Raw genomic sequence first — 16,070 nt, forward strand, 5'->3', positions numbered from 1 at the left:
AATGTCAAATTATAATGGATATCGACGGCAGGATTTTAGTGCGACTCTGTACTCCCTTTATGAAATGTTACAAAATATGCCTAGCCATGACTTCAAGCTTGTTATGTACTTACAGCTTTAGACTAAGTTAAGTTTTGTTCGAATTGGTCACCTTTGGCACGAATTATGGCCTTCAAATCGCCAATGAAACCGTCGCAAGCTCTCCGAATGTTGCTCTTCGGTATTTTGGCCCATTCCTACCGAAGCGCTTGCTTGAGGTGATCGACACTTTGGGATTTTTTAGTGCCAAACTTGTTTTCCAAAATACTCCGACACAATAGCCATTGTGCGCTGGAAACGAAGTAGAAACCTCATTTTGTAACCATTCTTGGGTGGCGCGTGCTGAGTGCGGTGTTGCTGAGTCCTGTTGGAATGTCCAAAGTCTGCGGCCAAAATGTTTGCGTGCCCAAGGCTTTAATACACCCTCCAGAATATTTTCGCGATAATATTCGGCATTTATTCTGATGCCACAGTCGATTAATCACCATGTCTGGCGCTTGTGTTCTGGTGGCCAACCGAAGGTGCACATTTTCAGCTCACCTCTTTGGCAAGTAAACACGATCATTTTGTTTGTTTACAAACTGCTGGACAACGAATGTTGTCTCATTGGAGAAAACCAAATTCGGCAGTTCACCACTTTCGGCAAAGCGAAGCAACTCTTTAGCTCTTTTGAGTCTATTTTCTTTTCGTTGCAGTGTAAGTTCAAGCACTTTTTGGAATTTCAATGGTTTTACCCCGAGCTTATTTTTTAATATTTGCGAGATGGAATATTGCGATATGTTCAGCTCACGAGCCATTTCTGCTGATGTTGCTGTTTTCTTCCGTCTACTTCCTTGGCGTCGGGCTACGCTACCAGTATCACGGTAACAAGCGTTTTTTGAAATTGCGATATGTTCAGCTCACGAGCCATTTCTGCTGATGTTGCTGTTTTCTTCCGTCTACTTCCTTGACGTCGGGCTACGCTACCAGTATCACAAAAAACGATAGTCACTTATGGTTTTCCAGCCAAATTTCTGTAATTTAACTTGCTAAATTTCACAATAAAATCTGCAAACACAATTTTTTTAACTTTTTTATTTTTATCAGTTGTTTGGTAGCGTCAACATTGTCAACATGATTTCGATGTTTTGATCAATGTTGTTTTTCGGTCCTTTTACTTTTTCAAATACTTTTTTCTGTGAGAGCACTGCGTACACCACTTCGTACAGCCACGAAAGCATGGTAGAAGAATATAGGTAGACGCGTCGACACAGCTGCTTGGACAATGAACTGTCAAACCAATTTTGGAATTGAAAATGTTGAATGAAAAATTATTTAAATTTGTAAAAATTGTTGAAAAACGCGAATTATAATAGCCTCCGAATGACGTAGTATATGAAAGTATATAAAAATCTACTTATATTTGAAAAAACATTTAATTTTTTTTGACATATCAATGCTCCCAAGCGTTGATGCATCTACCTGTATTCTTCTGCCATGCACGAAAGTTTTGATTCCACCCAAAAAATCATGTGAAATTATTATAGCATATGTAAATGTGCTATTAGTTCAGCTCATTATCTACTAAAACAACGGGACGCATTTGTGTGACCTAGTTCACGTGTTCTTTTCAGTGAATACATTAACACAGTCAACATTTAACACACGAAGGTAGCAGCTGTTTCAAACTTTAACTTCAATTCGATTCGTTTCGTTTGGACTAATTTTTAATTTGTCAAATTACAGTTTAGTATTCTAGTGACTGGAAATAAAAAAATTCGAAATGGCAGCCCAAGTACAACAATTCTTCGATCAATATAAGGACATATTGGATAAATCATTGAATGACCAATCAAAACCATGGTCCAAAGTTTTCGAGAAAGTAGAGGAAAAAACAAATATTCCTAAACTTTATCTATTTTTAGGTAAGTTATATATTTATATTTGTGGAAATATGCAAGGGAAATGTTTAGGGTAAATGTCGCATGAAAAGTAGAATAATTCTCAGTTTACGTCATTATGTGTTGTCTTTGGGACAATTATTGCCATCATCATCCTTCTTATTTTAGGTCTGAGCCACAGTGGCGTCGTTTTTACTAGCTCAATTTTTTTTTCTGTAGGGCCGCCGGTAAGAAACATGTCGTTTATCACCACATTCCCTTGCCATGCATTCGAACGAAAGTAAAATTGCCACGCATCATCCCAACATTCTCATATAATACTTCGGCTTCTACGTGGCGCGGTGTTGCTGAGGGGGTTTTTGTTTTGTTGCTTTGCCTTTATATTTGTTGTCGACCAGCTAGAGCACCGCATTCTATATGTGTACCTATATATCGTGAGATTAAAATTAAAATGCTGCTTTGTGAAACGTTTGACCTCTGCTGCATCTGCCCGCCGCCGATTCAAAATAGTCAAACGAAATACGACAAAATCAATTGTACACAAGTTTTAGTGTTGTTGATATTTTGCATTTTATTTGTTTTATGACTTTTTGTTATTTTGCCGGTTGCTTATCAGTTGCATTGTTTGTTTATCGGAAAGAATGTTTATATGAGCAAATTTTCAAATCTCACAGTATCTTATTTCGATATTGATATTTCTTTTGATTAGAATATATATTTTGTAGTTTTTTTGTTCTAAGCTAAATCTTACCATTCCAAGGAGGTGTGTGGTTAGTCGATTGAAATATTATTACGAAATGACGTGGCAAACTGTAAAGATACAATCAATCCAATAGTTACAACTTATTTCTGTATTTGCTTTTCCTTTTGGAACTTCAACATATCTTAAAATTCATACTAATACCTATGTATCACATGTTTTTTTTTTCTATTGTATCAATTAGTACATTAGAACATATAATTTCGTTACCAAGAGCCAGTTATTATAAGAGTCGATATTGATAAAATATTTCTGATATGACTAATAGTACAAATAGCTTTAACTTATACGTTTTTGTGGAAACCATTTAAATATGTTTTGGCATAAATCGATTGTCACCTTAAATTTAACTGGACTTTTTTAAAATTGTTAATATAATAAACTTTTTGATACTATGAAATGATTAGTACTATTTAAGAGGTTATTAATTAATTTTCCAATACTGATTAAATTCATATCATATGTATTACCAGAATGCAGGGACCAATGGAATTTCTGCCGGGCATACCGTCCAAAGTTAATGTATGACAGCTGTTGTCGATTCCAGTTTTATGCACCGCTTATATCTGGATTTAAAAAACATTTTCAACATATTTTAAAACACTTGTTTCCTTCCAACCTGTTGTCCGACCAAGTTATCCTCAGATATGAAAACATTAATTAACCATGTTTTAATTTAAATTGTACATTCCATTTTTATATGTATTTGTTTCATATTTAACAATTCTGAGTAATGATTCTATTTTTAACACAAAAAAAAGTTATTAATTGAATAGTTAGCCATAACAAACAAGAATTGAGATTCAAGTGCAAAAATTCTTAAAACAATTTAATTTGGAGTTAAGGGAGCTTGAATATAATGTGGTGGATCAGTATTGAGCAAGTTGAGTTGAGGGGCTATGCTCGTTTCATTGTAAAATTTTATCGTAGGTACGTATTTTACCCTTAACCAAAAATTCGGATGCAAAATACGATTTAGTGAACCGATTTTTTATACCCTCAGCCATATGGCTAGATAGGGTATATATTATTTGAATATAAATAAGCATCTGGTTCCATTCAAATTACACACATAACAATATTTTTATTAACCCAAGGTCTGGTGTAAAATTGGAATATATCGGTCCACTTCTTCTGTTACGTCCCCCACAAAGGTTCAAAATTTTGAATACCCATAAAGCTTATAAAACAGGAAATAAATATCCGATTCTGTTCAGACTTGGTACATCTCAATATTTCCATCAACACAAGATCTCTTATAAAGATGGTAGAGATCGGACCATTTTTTCTGGTACCTCCCAAACATAGGGATCAAGATTTTTTAAAACAAAACGCTCAAAGAAAGCGAAATAATCATCCAACTCTCTTTAAATATCACACATCCACATATTTCTGATAACGGGTATCTGTTGTGAAGATGATATATATCTGCGAACGACTTCTGGTACCTAACCCACAAAGAGTCACAATTTTTAATTCGTTTATCTGTCATAACAAGTCGGCGATTCTTTACAACTTGCCATATCTAAATATTTCCTTAGCCAGAAATCTGACATGAATATTCATCACAATTAAAGATTTCGCATACAATTTGATATAAATGTTCCATTTTCTTCAAATTTTGCACATACCAATATTTTATCTGTATTATATGAAATATGAAAATGGAATACTTCGGTCCGCTATATCTGTTACCTCACGTATATTTCCACATTTTCTAAAAATATGCACACGTCTCATATAAAGTATAGGAATTAGTTGATATAGTCCAAATCAACACGTTGTAATATTTATATCAGTCTTAGGCCAGATACGAATTGGTCAATATTGGCAAACTGCTTCGGAACCTCCCTCCATAAAGGGTCAACAGTTAAAATAATCATAATTCAAGGCTGAGGGTATATATCTGCCGGCAAAAACGACTGATACTATGTTGCTACCGGAACTTTTTAATGGGTCGAAACGAAGCAACCTAAGCAAAGTTCTTAAATGCAAAATTGACTTTCTCAAACACCGGCTACGTGATCTGTAGTTTTTCTGAATTTTATATTTTTTTGTAAATAGCCGGGTGTGGGATTTATAATGTGGTGTGTCCAACAGGAATATCGAAACAAAGCAATTATGAAAAATTCTTAAATTTAATACAAAATACAAAACAAACAAGGCAAGAGTGTAGACAATAATGTATATATTTCTTATCACCCCATATTTTGTACATTATTGACTCTTTGTAAGCTTTTCAAAAAGTTCCGGCACAAAAACTACTCCCGAACCGCTTCACTAGTTGGATAGGTATTTTCATAAGCTTTTAAATGATACCTAATGGTCAAATAACCACACAATAAAATACTTTGCATTTAGCAGGTTAAAAATATCTACTTACGATAAAAAATTCTGCCCAGTCCCAGGGTAGCCCCACATTTCAACCTAGTTTTTTGCGTGGACGTGTGTTACCCTCCTCAAAACTTCCAAACTGCCTCAAATCGGGAGGCATAACGTGTATAAGATCATATCACGAACAATTTTCTATAAATGTGCAGAATTTAAAATATCCTCCTGATTCTGGGAGTTTTTGATTTGAAAATCCTTCACACACCTGTTTAATTAAAATAGGTCGGATTGACCAATTGTAAGGTGTTGTATTTTCTTTCTCCCTTTGTGTTTATTGTAGTGTAGAAAATGAAAGAAAAATCTTTTTGTTCATTTCTTTGTGGTATATGCTCGCACACTCTCTCTTAGTTTGGCTCTCCAGTTGCCCATCGTACAAAGAAATTATCTTTGTTTACATTTTTCCAACGTTGTGGGAATTGGGGGAAGAGAGAGATAGAGAGAATAAGAGTTTGCTGTTCAATATAAACAATTGTGTATTACGGACTCGATTGACAGAAACTCAACAGCTCTATTGGGTCTTGGATCGCCAATTAAAATATTTATGGAACCTCCATTGGCGCAAAGATAAAATAAAGCAACGTAAAACATAAGTTTTCACTAAAAGAAATTTAAAAAAACGCACAAAAACAAAAACGTTGTCGTGGCCTTTTTTCTACCCAGCCGTAGCAGCAGTCAGTCATTGCGAACACATTATCGATTACTCACACAAACCGTGGAAGACTCCACATCATACACACATATTTCAACGAGTGCTTGTTCTTTTTTTTTGTTTTATCTCAATTCATCACCATTATTAGTCTTGTAGTTGTTGATGTTTCGTTTAACGAACATTGTCTTCCCCTGGTGTCTGACTTGGTCACAATTTTCATAAAAATAAAACTAGTGACGTATAAAATTGCCGAGCAATCTAACACAAGTTCATAACCCTTTGCAACCGACTCAGGCTGAGAATAAATTCCAAATGTGGCTATGGGATTATATATGGAAAAGTATAAAAGAGAAACAAGAAAAAGAACACCGTCATAGCGTGGCAATTGTTAAAATTGGTTTGGGTAAGTTTGCTCTCCTCCCGTCAATGGTGACAGTAACAATGTGTGTTGTGTTTATGTCGTTAGTTATTTTGATTTTATTGGGCATATTTTTTATTGAAAATTTACTGCCTGCATTGTTGTTTTGCCAAATCACTCAAATATTTATACTGCTACTCAACTGGAAGCAGAAAAAAAGTAACATTCCGTAACAGGTGTATCCATGCATGTCAATGATTTCATTAACTCATTCATTTTGTCTTACGTTAGCCATATAGGTATATGCTATTAAAAGGCAATTATCGAGAATAGTTTACAACGCAAAAAAACCCATAAAAAATTTTATCGAATAGCAGCAGAGAGGAAAAGGTTACAAGATGAACTTTAATCTTTTGTCATGAGATTCCTCGTTAAAATGACAACGAATTTCGTAGATTTTTCTTTGTGTAGTAATATAAAAAAAGGCATAGCTATCATTATACGAAATGCAAACAATGGAAGCATGGTACTTTAAAGTACAATTCAAGAACAAACAAAAAATAAACGAGTTTATATCTGATGACAGTACATTTTTCCGTAAGAAGCATCTTAAATATTTATGAAAGTTCGATAACATCTGTGGACGGGGTGAACATATATTTACCATTTAAAACTATTTGTTATCAAATCAAAACAATTCGAAGAATCAAACTGTACCACAACGATAGGCGCAATACTATTTGTCGATATTACCTACCCACGTAGAGACGAAGTGAAATAAAAAACAAATAAAATAGTATCAGTCGGTTTTTCCGATCTGCCCAGCCTTGACTTATAATTATTCAAACTGTTGACCCTTTATGGGGTATGCTCCGAATCAGTTGCCCAATATTGATGAATTCGTATCTGACCTTAGACTGATATAAATATTACAACGTGCCACAATTGGACTATATCGACTACTTCTTGTACTTTACTTGAGATATGTGCACATTTTTTGGAATATGCGGAAATATATAGATATAGCGGACCAAAGTATTCCGTTTTCATACTTCATCTAATACAGATAAAATAATTGCAAAATTTGAAGGAAATCGAAGATTTATATTCAATTATATGCGAAATCATAAATTCCGATAAATGACATATTCATATCAGATTTCAGGTTAAGAGAAATATTTAGATATAGCAAGTTGCAAAGAATCGCTGATTTGTTGCGCAAGTTATGGCAGATATAAGTATTTGAAATTGTGACCCTTTGTGTGTGAGGTACCAGAAGGGTTTTGGCAGATGTATATCATCTTCCCAACAGATCTTGTGTCAGCAAAAATTTCTATGTGGGGGAGGTACCAAAAGAAAGAGTGCGATTCCTACCATTGTTATAACATTTCTTGTATTGATGAAAATATTGGGACATGCCTTTCTGAGCTTCGTGAATACTCAACATTTTGACCCTTTGTAGGGGAGGTACCAGAAGGAGTGGACTGATATCCAATCCCATCTTCATACCAGACTTAGGGCTAATAAAAATATTGTCATACGTGTAATTTGAAGAGAACCAAATGCTTATTTCGGAATCTATGATCGTTTTGGTTATTCAAAATTTTAAAACCCTTTGTGGGGAAGATACCAGAAGGAATGATCCGATCTCTTTTATCGTCATAACATATCTTGTATTGATGATAATATTGAAACGTGTCAAGTCTGAATGGAATCGGATATTAATTTCGTGTTTTATGAGCTTCATGATTTTTTAAAATGTTGACCCTTTGTGGGGGATGTACCAGAAGGAGTGGACCGATATATTGCATCTTTACACCAGACCTTGGGTTAATAAAAATATTGTGATGTGTGTAATTTGAAGACTATCGGACACATACATCGCATTCCATAAGAGTTATAATTATTCAAAATTTTGCAAATTTGGAGCAAAAACGGGTTTTCCTCTCTCTTTCTGTGCAGTAGGTAGTCACGACGAGCGAACATAAAAACACATTGTTTGCTGAAGCACCAAGCTCATTAAAGAGATCAACTCCAAAAGTGACTAAATCCCCCTAACAACCGCTCGAGGTGAAGTGAGAGTATCGTAAACTGGGGCACCTACCAGAGGCAAAGAAAAGGCAAAAAACCGTCCTCCGTTACGGCGAAAAAGGGCAGTGAAAAACACGCCGATGGGGAAAAAAGTTACAGCAACCGGTACCGCTTCCCAATTTTTTTCTAAAACCAGACATGAATTCAAAGCGTTCATAAGTCCCAGTACACACCTTTAATAAATTTGTGAGAGAGTGGCGAAAAAAACCTTACGTTTTCCTCATTTATTCATCCCCATACTTTTCTTTTACATCGATTGCAGACTAGCTTTAACCCTCACTATTCTCTTCCCACCACAACAAATTGAAGAATAAAAATTATAAATTTGTTTTGTGTCATAGAAACGTTTATTTTGTACCTATATTTTAAATCTGCTGTTGTTAAAGATAGACCTGTAACAAAATTAAATGACAAAGAAAAGAAATACATTAGTCTCATTTAATTTCAAATTTGGAAATTCTTGATATTCTAGGAGGTTTTGCTGATTTGAGTTTTTCTGCTTGAATTCTATCGGCAATCTCGTAAATTGAATCTTTAGGTTTGTGCTAAGCGTGCCATGCACATAAATACAATCAGGACAAAGATATAAAATAATAATAATTATGATTACCATCAATTGATTTAGATAGAATTCATAGGGTATATTGCCAGTTAGGGGATCGACAGCAACAGCCATCATTTCATCTAATTCCTCCTGGGTAAATTGTTCACCCTCTTCCATCATTAGTTTACTTAGATAATCTTTGGTAAGCCATCCACGATTTTCGGGATCCAAAACATGAAATGCTTCTAGCAATTTTTCCGGTTCAGCTGGTTCCATTCTGCAATGGGGCACACTTTCGTTACTTAATTTGAGTGAATTGAATTGAATTTTGTTTCACTACTTGTGCTCCATTAACAGCTGGGTAACATGCGGTAGGAATCTTGTCAAGTGCACCTCACCGCTGGAGTCCTCGGTTTCTGTGGCCGTAATTATTTCATTTATTTCCTGTTCAGTCGGCACACAACCCAAGAAACGCAACACAGTGCCAACTTCGCGTACATCAATGGTCTTATCACCATGATGGTCAAAAATACAAAATGCATCGGAAATTCGTTTTTCCAAATCGTTGGCAATTGGTACTGGATTTTAAAAGAAATTGGATTGAATAGGGTACTTTATTGACTTCTAAAATATATGCATGTGCACTTACTTGGCATTTCCATTTTCAGATTTTTTTTTTATTTTTTTCTTACAATTTTTATTACACTGTTTATAATTTGGAATTTAATTTCATACTGAATTTTATAATGTTTGTCAAATAATTGTGTATGAAACCAAGACAGGTAATTCGTTGCTATGGTAAACAATGTTTCCAGGCAGAAGTTTGTTATACAAATTGATTTTAAATGATTCCACTATTGTTCGTTTTAAATAAAAACCGCCTGGGGTTATTCCTGCCTTTTTTCAATAACCCATGATATCACCACCCAACCCTTTTATACCCTCAGCCATATGGCTACAGAGGGTATATATCCTTTGATACGGACAAAACGTGTCCTATCGAAATAACGGCTTCCGACCCTAGGTCTATTTGGACTAAATCCGTTTCAGTTCATTTAGAGTCTATCTAGCGATGTCCGTCCGTCTGTCTATCTGGCTGGTGCGCGCGATAACCCTTTGAAGAGACTATCCGATTTGGTTTAAACTTGGTATATCGTAATATTATTATCAAACTTAGATCGAATTCGGAGGTGGGCAATATTGGTCCACTCCTTCTGGTACCTCTCCCACAAAAGTTCTAAATTTCAAACAAAATAATTTATTGCATAGAAAGAGAAAGTTTAATCCGATTTTGCTCCATCTTTGCAAATCCTAATATTTGCATCAGTGCTAGGTCATGTGCGAAAATAAACAATATCGGTTCACTCCATCAAGTACCTCCCCCACAAAGAGATCGGACCATTCCTTCTTGTATCTCCCCCACAAAGGATCAAAATTTAAGTAACAAAAAATATCATAAAATCCTAAATAAGCATTCAGTTCTATTCAAATTACACACAACGCAAAATTGTTATTAACTCTTTCTGGTACCTCCCCCACAAGATGTCAAAATTGTGAATATTCTTCAGCTCATAAAACACGAAATTAAAATCTGATTCCATTCAGACTTGGCAAATCTCAATATTTCTATAAACTCAAAATCTGTTATAAAGATGGTAGAGATTAGAACATTCTTTCCGGTATCTCCCCCACATAGGGTCAACGTTTTGAATAACCAAAACGTTTATAAATTCCGAAATAAGCTTACGGTTATCTTCGTATTTCACACATCCCATTAATTATACTAACACAACATCTTCTGTGAAGATGGGATATATCGATCCACTCTTTCTGGTACCTGTCCCACAAGGGGTCAAAATTTTGAATATCCATGTAGTTCATAAAACACGAAATTAACTCCCGTTTCCATTCAGACTTGACACATCTCAATATTTCTGTAAACTCAAGATCTGTTATAAAGTATTACAAAAACAATATGCATCATAATTAATTATATTGTGTATTTAATTAATACGAACAATTTCTATAACATAATCGCGTTAATATTTAATGATGCATAAATTATACTCCTTAGAAATGATTGATTTTGTTTTGTTGTCACAAGACCGACCTATGTCTCATTTTTTATGCTGCTGCGGCGCAAGTACTCGCCGCAGTACCCACAAAAGACTACAGGCGAATATAAAAATTACCAAGAGCTAAATTTTAATTTTAGAATTGTGTATTTGTACTTTCGTTTTTTCTTTTTCTTATTTTTTTTTTTTTTTTTTGTTATTTCAAACCGCACAATTGTTTCGAATTTATGACAACATTTACACAGTTGACCGCATAAAAGAAACAGTCATTGGGTGGAGAAGTTTTGAAAAAAATCACACATTTTCATTGCAAATCATTACCAGTATTATTGAAACTGCAAGCAGACAAGTTGTTAGTTAAGGATAAATATATATTTCTTCAAATAAAATATGTTTGAACAATTGCAAAATAAATTAATTAATATATTTGTTGAAAATCCTCTGGCACAATATGGTGAATTTGTTTGTTTAATATTGATTTTATTAATTATTTAACCTTTTTTATTTTCCCATTAAAGGTGCCGCTGGCTTCTGTGCATTATATTTGATCTTTGGCTATGGAGCTCAATTGCTGTGCAATATTATTGGTGTGGTCTATCCTGCCTATGTTTCGATACATGCCATTGAATCTAGCACAAAATTGGATGACACCAAATGGCTAACATACTGGGTGACTTATGGCATCATGTCAATTATTGAATATTTCTCGGTTATATTGACATCCATCATTCCATTCTACTGGTTGATTAAGGTAAGTTGTTGTTTTTGTCTTTTTTACAATTGCGGAATATATATATCGTTTGCTACATACACAAAAGTAGAAAGTTGTTTGTCTTACATCGTCTGTCGCCTTTATGTGTTTAACAGGAATAACCGAAAATGTAATATCTCATTGTCTATACTCAAAATTCTGGCAATTTGTGTGTTCAGTTATAAAGGGGCTGTACCTATATTGAATGTTTTTAGATACATCAATATCTTGTGGACAGAAGACCTTTGCCACCAGATCTACTTTGTTACAGAAGACCTTTTCATACATGGTCATTTTTGAAACAGAAGACCTTTACAAGATTTTTTTTTGGAAACCAGATTTCTTTAGAAGATTCTCAAACAAAAGTTTTCAAACATCGTCTTAGAGTCAAAATACCTTTACAAGTCTATATTGTCTATTTTCTATCGGACAAAAGTAAATATGATATAAAAATTGTGACGTGCCACGTTTGGACTATCGAGATATATGAAAATTTTAAGAATATATTGAAATGTTCGTGAGGTACCAGATATAGTGGAGCGAAGTATTGCATTTTCAAACTTCATTTAATACAGGCAAAAATATTGGAATAGGCAAAATTACAAGAGAATCGAACATTCATATCCAAATCATAAATTCCGATAAATTCCCTATTCATATCAGACTTTTGGTTTAGAGAAATAAATAATTGCTGACTTGTTTCGCATGTTATGGCAGATAAAAGAATTGAAAATTGAGACCCTTTGTGGGTGAGGTGTCAGAAGGGGTTTGCAGATATGTATCATTTTCACAACAGCTTTTGCCTTAGCAAAAATATTTGGATGTGTGAATTTTGAAGAGAATTGAATGCTTATGTCGTATTTTATGATAGTTTTTTTTTTTCAAAAATTTTGAACCCTTTGTGGGGGAAGTACCAGAAGGAGTGCGCCGACATATCCTGTGTTAGTAAAAATAAGTGGATGTGTGAAGTCTGAAGAGAACCGGATGCTTATTTCGGATTTTATAATCGTTTTGGCTATTCAAAACTTTGATCCTTTGTGGGGGATGTATTTTGTGGTTGTTTTAAATAACTCTTGAGTTAATAAAAATATTGTGATGCGTATAATTTGAAGACAATCGGACAATTACATCAAATTTTATATATATCCTGTTGGGAGGTATTTGATGGAGTTGACCGTTATTGTCCATTTTCACACCTAACCTAGCACTGGTTCAAATATTAGGACTTGCAAAGTTGGAGACAAATCGGATTATTCTTTCTCTTTCTATGCAGTAAAATATTTTCTTTGAAAATGTTGACATTTTGGGTGGGAGGTACCAGAAGGAGTGGACCGATATTGCCCATCTCCGAACTCGATCTAAGTTTGACAATAATATTACGATGTACCAAGTTTGGATCAAATCGGATACTATCTTCGAGAGTTATTGTGCGCACAAGGCAGCCAGGCGGGCATCGCTATATCGACTACAAATGTCTTGAAACGGATTTGGTGCAAAGAGATCTAGAGTCTAATACTGTTATTTCAATGAGGCATGTTTTGGCCGTACCATATGGCTGGGAGTATAAAAATTGACTGTAGATATTTATCTGCCGGCTAGCAAGGGAAAACTGATATGAGAGCTTATTTGTATAGAAAATACGGAAATCGGGCGCTTCATTTATTTGGGACAAATAAATAATATGAGTTTTCCAGAACCAAGAACTGGAGCTTTACCGATTATTTTCCAATGTTGTGTTTTAACTTTTCTTAACTTTTGGCCGATATACACCTAATTTAAAAACAGCAAAAATATCTGGTATACCATGAAAATTCTTTTCTTTTTATCGAAAACAAACCACATTCTTCATGTCAAGCAAATTGTTTTTTTTTTTTTTTTTTTTTTTTTAGCGGCACGAGACATTCTCTCGCTATTCTTCTAATTGCCAGAAAGACAACCTTTTGTTGTTGATAACATCAAACCAAACGGTCATCACATGTTTCGCGACAAACGTGTGACATTTGTTCTTCTTTTGAGAATTGTTTGTCAACTGAAGATATCAATTAATCACACACATGTTAATTAATTTACATTTGTTTTATATTTTATTATTGCAGTGTGGATTCCTAATCTGGTGCATGTTGCCCTCTGAACAGAATGGATCTTATGTCATCTACAATCGCATTGTGCGCCCATATTTCCTCAAACATCATCAAGGTAATTGAAAACTTAAAATTCCCAAAATAACTTGCGAGTGAGTGACCGACCTGTTTAATTAATGTTGTGTTTTGTATTTTTTGTTTACAGCTGTTGACAGTGCGATAGACAAAGCCATTGGCCAGGCTAAGAAAAATATTGGATCCGTTTTGAAGAATGAATAAAATTCAACGAAAAATTTAAAACAAAAACATACCTCCTCCTTCACACTCATTAGACCTACCACACACACACAAGCGCCAGAGTAAAAACTGAGAAAAGTAGTTTGCGAGCAATTGCTGCATTACTACTCCATTTTACCTTGGCGCGGTTTTTTATTTAATTTTTGGTAATGGAATTTTACGGTAGTTGGAAATCATGTGTCATCACATATGTGTCTTCGTGTTAACCTCAGATTTAATCTTAAATGTTTCTTTAAATTAAAATTATAATTAAAAAAAAACAACTTTATTTTGATAATATAAAACTACCATTAAGACGTCGCATGCAAATGGAGAGAATGAATATGAAACACAAGAACAAAAATAAATGTTGAAGACAAATGTATATGGTTTCTTTTTTATTATTTCAAAACAGTCAGGTGTAACAGCATGGCTGATACAACAAGGGCTATCCGGAAGGGAATCGAAAACTTGGAAGGTGGTACCAGAAGGAGTGGGCCGATATTTCCCATTCCTGAACTCTATTTAAGTTTGATAATAATATTACGATGTGCCAAGATTGGATGAAATAAGAAACTTCCTACGTGAGTTTCCGTGCTCACCACCCAGACCGATCGACTATATAGGATTTCGTTTAAAGAGATCTAGGGTCTGAACCCATTATTTCTGAGGCACTTTTTGATCGTATCAAACGATATATACCCTCTATAGCTATATTCGATTTTACAAGGCAATAGTGGTTGCCATCAATGAGTTCGCCTATTGAAAATCTGAACTTCTTGGGAAAACTACTGAAGAGAGTTCATGCTAAATATTTAAGATCTAGTTTTAGGCAAACCAACAAAAACAACGCGGTGTTTTGTAATATTTACTCTTATTAATAAAAACTAGTAATAACAAGAACACATGTTAAACAATAATTAATTTGTTTTTACTTCATCACTGCCCCCAGTCGTTGGATTATCTTGTTCAGCAGCTGCTGCCGCCGCTGCCTTTTCTCGATTACGCCACGCCGTCATATATGTACGAGGATGGATGGGTAATAAACCGGCAATTCCCAATAACTCAGCAGCCGGTGTAGACATATGGGCACCCTTCCCCAACCAAAAACGTATACGTTCAAAATTAAATGAGACCAAACGTTCGTTGTATTGATTTGGTAAGGGATCATAGGTGCCAACTTGTTCAATAACAGGTTGATGTTGATTTTTGCGGCGCTATGTGGAGGATAATCATAGTTAAATTAGGTTTTCTTTTTGCAAGTGAACTCATTTCTTCAAACTTACCTCCATGACAACAATATGATAGAAAGGCCGATTAGTACATCCTTGTCTTACGAAACGTATTATTTTGGCAGATTTCTTATAAAAGCGACCAATGCCACTCGCAGGGGATAATGGTGCAATATTCATTGTGATTGTGTTATTTTAGCTGAAAATAATAAACAAAATTAATTATTTATACAATATAATTAATATATAAAAGCCGTGTTATAAAATTTGATAGGGAAACAAGTTTTCTCCACGTCTTCTCAAAAAAAAAAACCAACGTATCTTCTCAAATTGTTTTTTTTATAGGAAACCCATAGCATCATAGGTCCTGTAGAAGAGCCATATTTCCCATGGAAGACCTCCATAGACTTTTCATTGAAGAACAGACTAATGGGTTGTTATTACTTAGTAATTTGGGATGCAAATGAGACATGTTAAATCACAACACAACTCCAGACATAACCTCAATTCAATTTCAAGCATCTAAAATATTTCATACGTCTTTAATTGTCTCTTCTATTAAATTACTTATACAATTATTAATTATATTCAGTAGCTTAATTTTAATAATAAAAAGTTAATACATTTTTACGATTTTTCACGTACCGCAATCAATTTCTACCAGACTACAGAGGACCTATGACAAAATTTACGCCGCTTAAAAATAAACAACGAACAAAAAGGGAATGCCCAATAAATACAGAAGTCACAACAAAACAATAGTCGATAGGGTTATAAAAGCTCAACTTTCGCCAATATTTAGTTTACTGTTCACTGATTGAACCATGATAGAAGAATATAGGTAGATGCGTCAACGCTTGAGAACATTGATATGTTAAAAATTTTAAAATGTTTTTTTTTTTTAAATATGAGTAGATTTATGATTTGCGTTTTTCATAAATTT

General features: G+C 34.3%; 3 protein-coding genes across 7 annotated transcripts; 1 reads left to right on the top strand and 2 right to left on the bottom strand.

Annotated features, from left to right (window-relative positions):
- Nucleotides 1-1,707: 1,707 nt before the first annotated feature.
- Nucleotides 1,708-14,280, top strand: LOC101898111 (receptor expression-enhancing protein 5). Of its 3 annotated transcripts, none has more exons than XM_005174769.4 (4): nucleotides 1,708-1,943; nucleotides 11,306-11,538; nucleotides 13,635-13,734; nucleotides 13,825-14,280. In XM_005174769.4, the coding sequence occupies exons 1-4, from the start codon at nucleotides 1,802-1,804 to the stop codon at nucleotides 13,896-13,898; spliced, it is 549 nt and encodes a 182-aa protein (XP_005174826.1). In that variant the 5' UTR covers nucleotides 1,708-1,801; the 3' UTR covers nucleotides 13,899-14,280. The 3 variants fall into 3 exon arrangements, with proteins under 3 accessions (XP_005174826.1, XP_005174827.1, XP_058986771.1); XM_005174770.3 differs by lacking the exon at nucleotides 1,708-1,943 and adding an exon at nucleotides 5,606-6,122; XM_059130788.1 differs by lacking the exon at nucleotides 1,708-1,943 and adding an exon at nucleotides 11,106-11,241.
- LOC101898631 (dynein regulatory complex protein 8) lies at nucleotides 8,497-9,514 on the bottom strand. Of its 2 annotated transcripts, none has more exons than XM_020036193.2 (4): nucleotides 9,362-9,514; nucleotides 9,053-9,290; nucleotides 8,779-8,989; nucleotides 8,497-8,560 (listed from the first exon to the last, which is right to left on the bottom strand). In XM_020036193.2, exons 1-4 carry the CDS (start codon nucleotides 9,372-9,374, stop codon nucleotides 8,549-8,551), a joined length of 474 nt encoding a protein of 157 aa, XP_019891752.1. In that variant the 5' UTR covers nucleotides 9,375-9,514; the 3' UTR covers nucleotides 8,497-8,548. The 2 variants fall into 2 exon arrangements, with proteins under 2 accessions (XP_019891752.1, XP_011291597.1); XM_011293295.3 differs by having other exon boundaries at nucleotides 8,497-8,713.
- Nucleotides 14,281-14,752: 472 nt separating the features above from the next.
- Nucleotides 14,753-15,874, bottom strand: LOC101898806 (small ribosomal subunit protein bS16m). Of its 2 annotated transcripts, none has more exons than XM_011293414.3 (3): nucleotides 15,773-15,874; nucleotides 15,182-15,326; nucleotides 14,753-15,112 (listed from the first exon to the last, which is right to left on the bottom strand). In XM_011293414.3, the coding sequence occupies exons 2-3, from the start codon at nucleotides 15,305-15,307 to the stop codon at nucleotides 14,816-14,818; spliced, it is 423 nt and encodes a 140-aa protein (XP_011291716.1). In that variant the 5' UTR covers nucleotides 15,308-15,326; nucleotides 15,773-15,874; the 3' UTR covers nucleotides 14,753-14,815. The 2 variants fall into 2 exon arrangements, with proteins under 2 accessions (XP_011291716.1, XP_058986772.1); XM_059130789.1 differs by having other exon boundaries at nucleotides 15,751-15,831.
- Nucleotides 15,875-16,070: the final 196 nt, after the last annotated feature.

The sequence above is a fragment of the Musca domestica genome, unplaced genomic scaffold (assembly GCF_030504385.1).
Source record: "Musca domestica strain aabys unplaced genomic scaffold, Musca_domestica.polishedcontigs.V.1.1 8, whole genome shotgun sequence".
NCBI classification, from domain to species: domain Eukaryota; kingdom Metazoa; phylum Arthropoda; class Insecta; order Diptera; family Muscidae; genus Musca; species Musca domestica.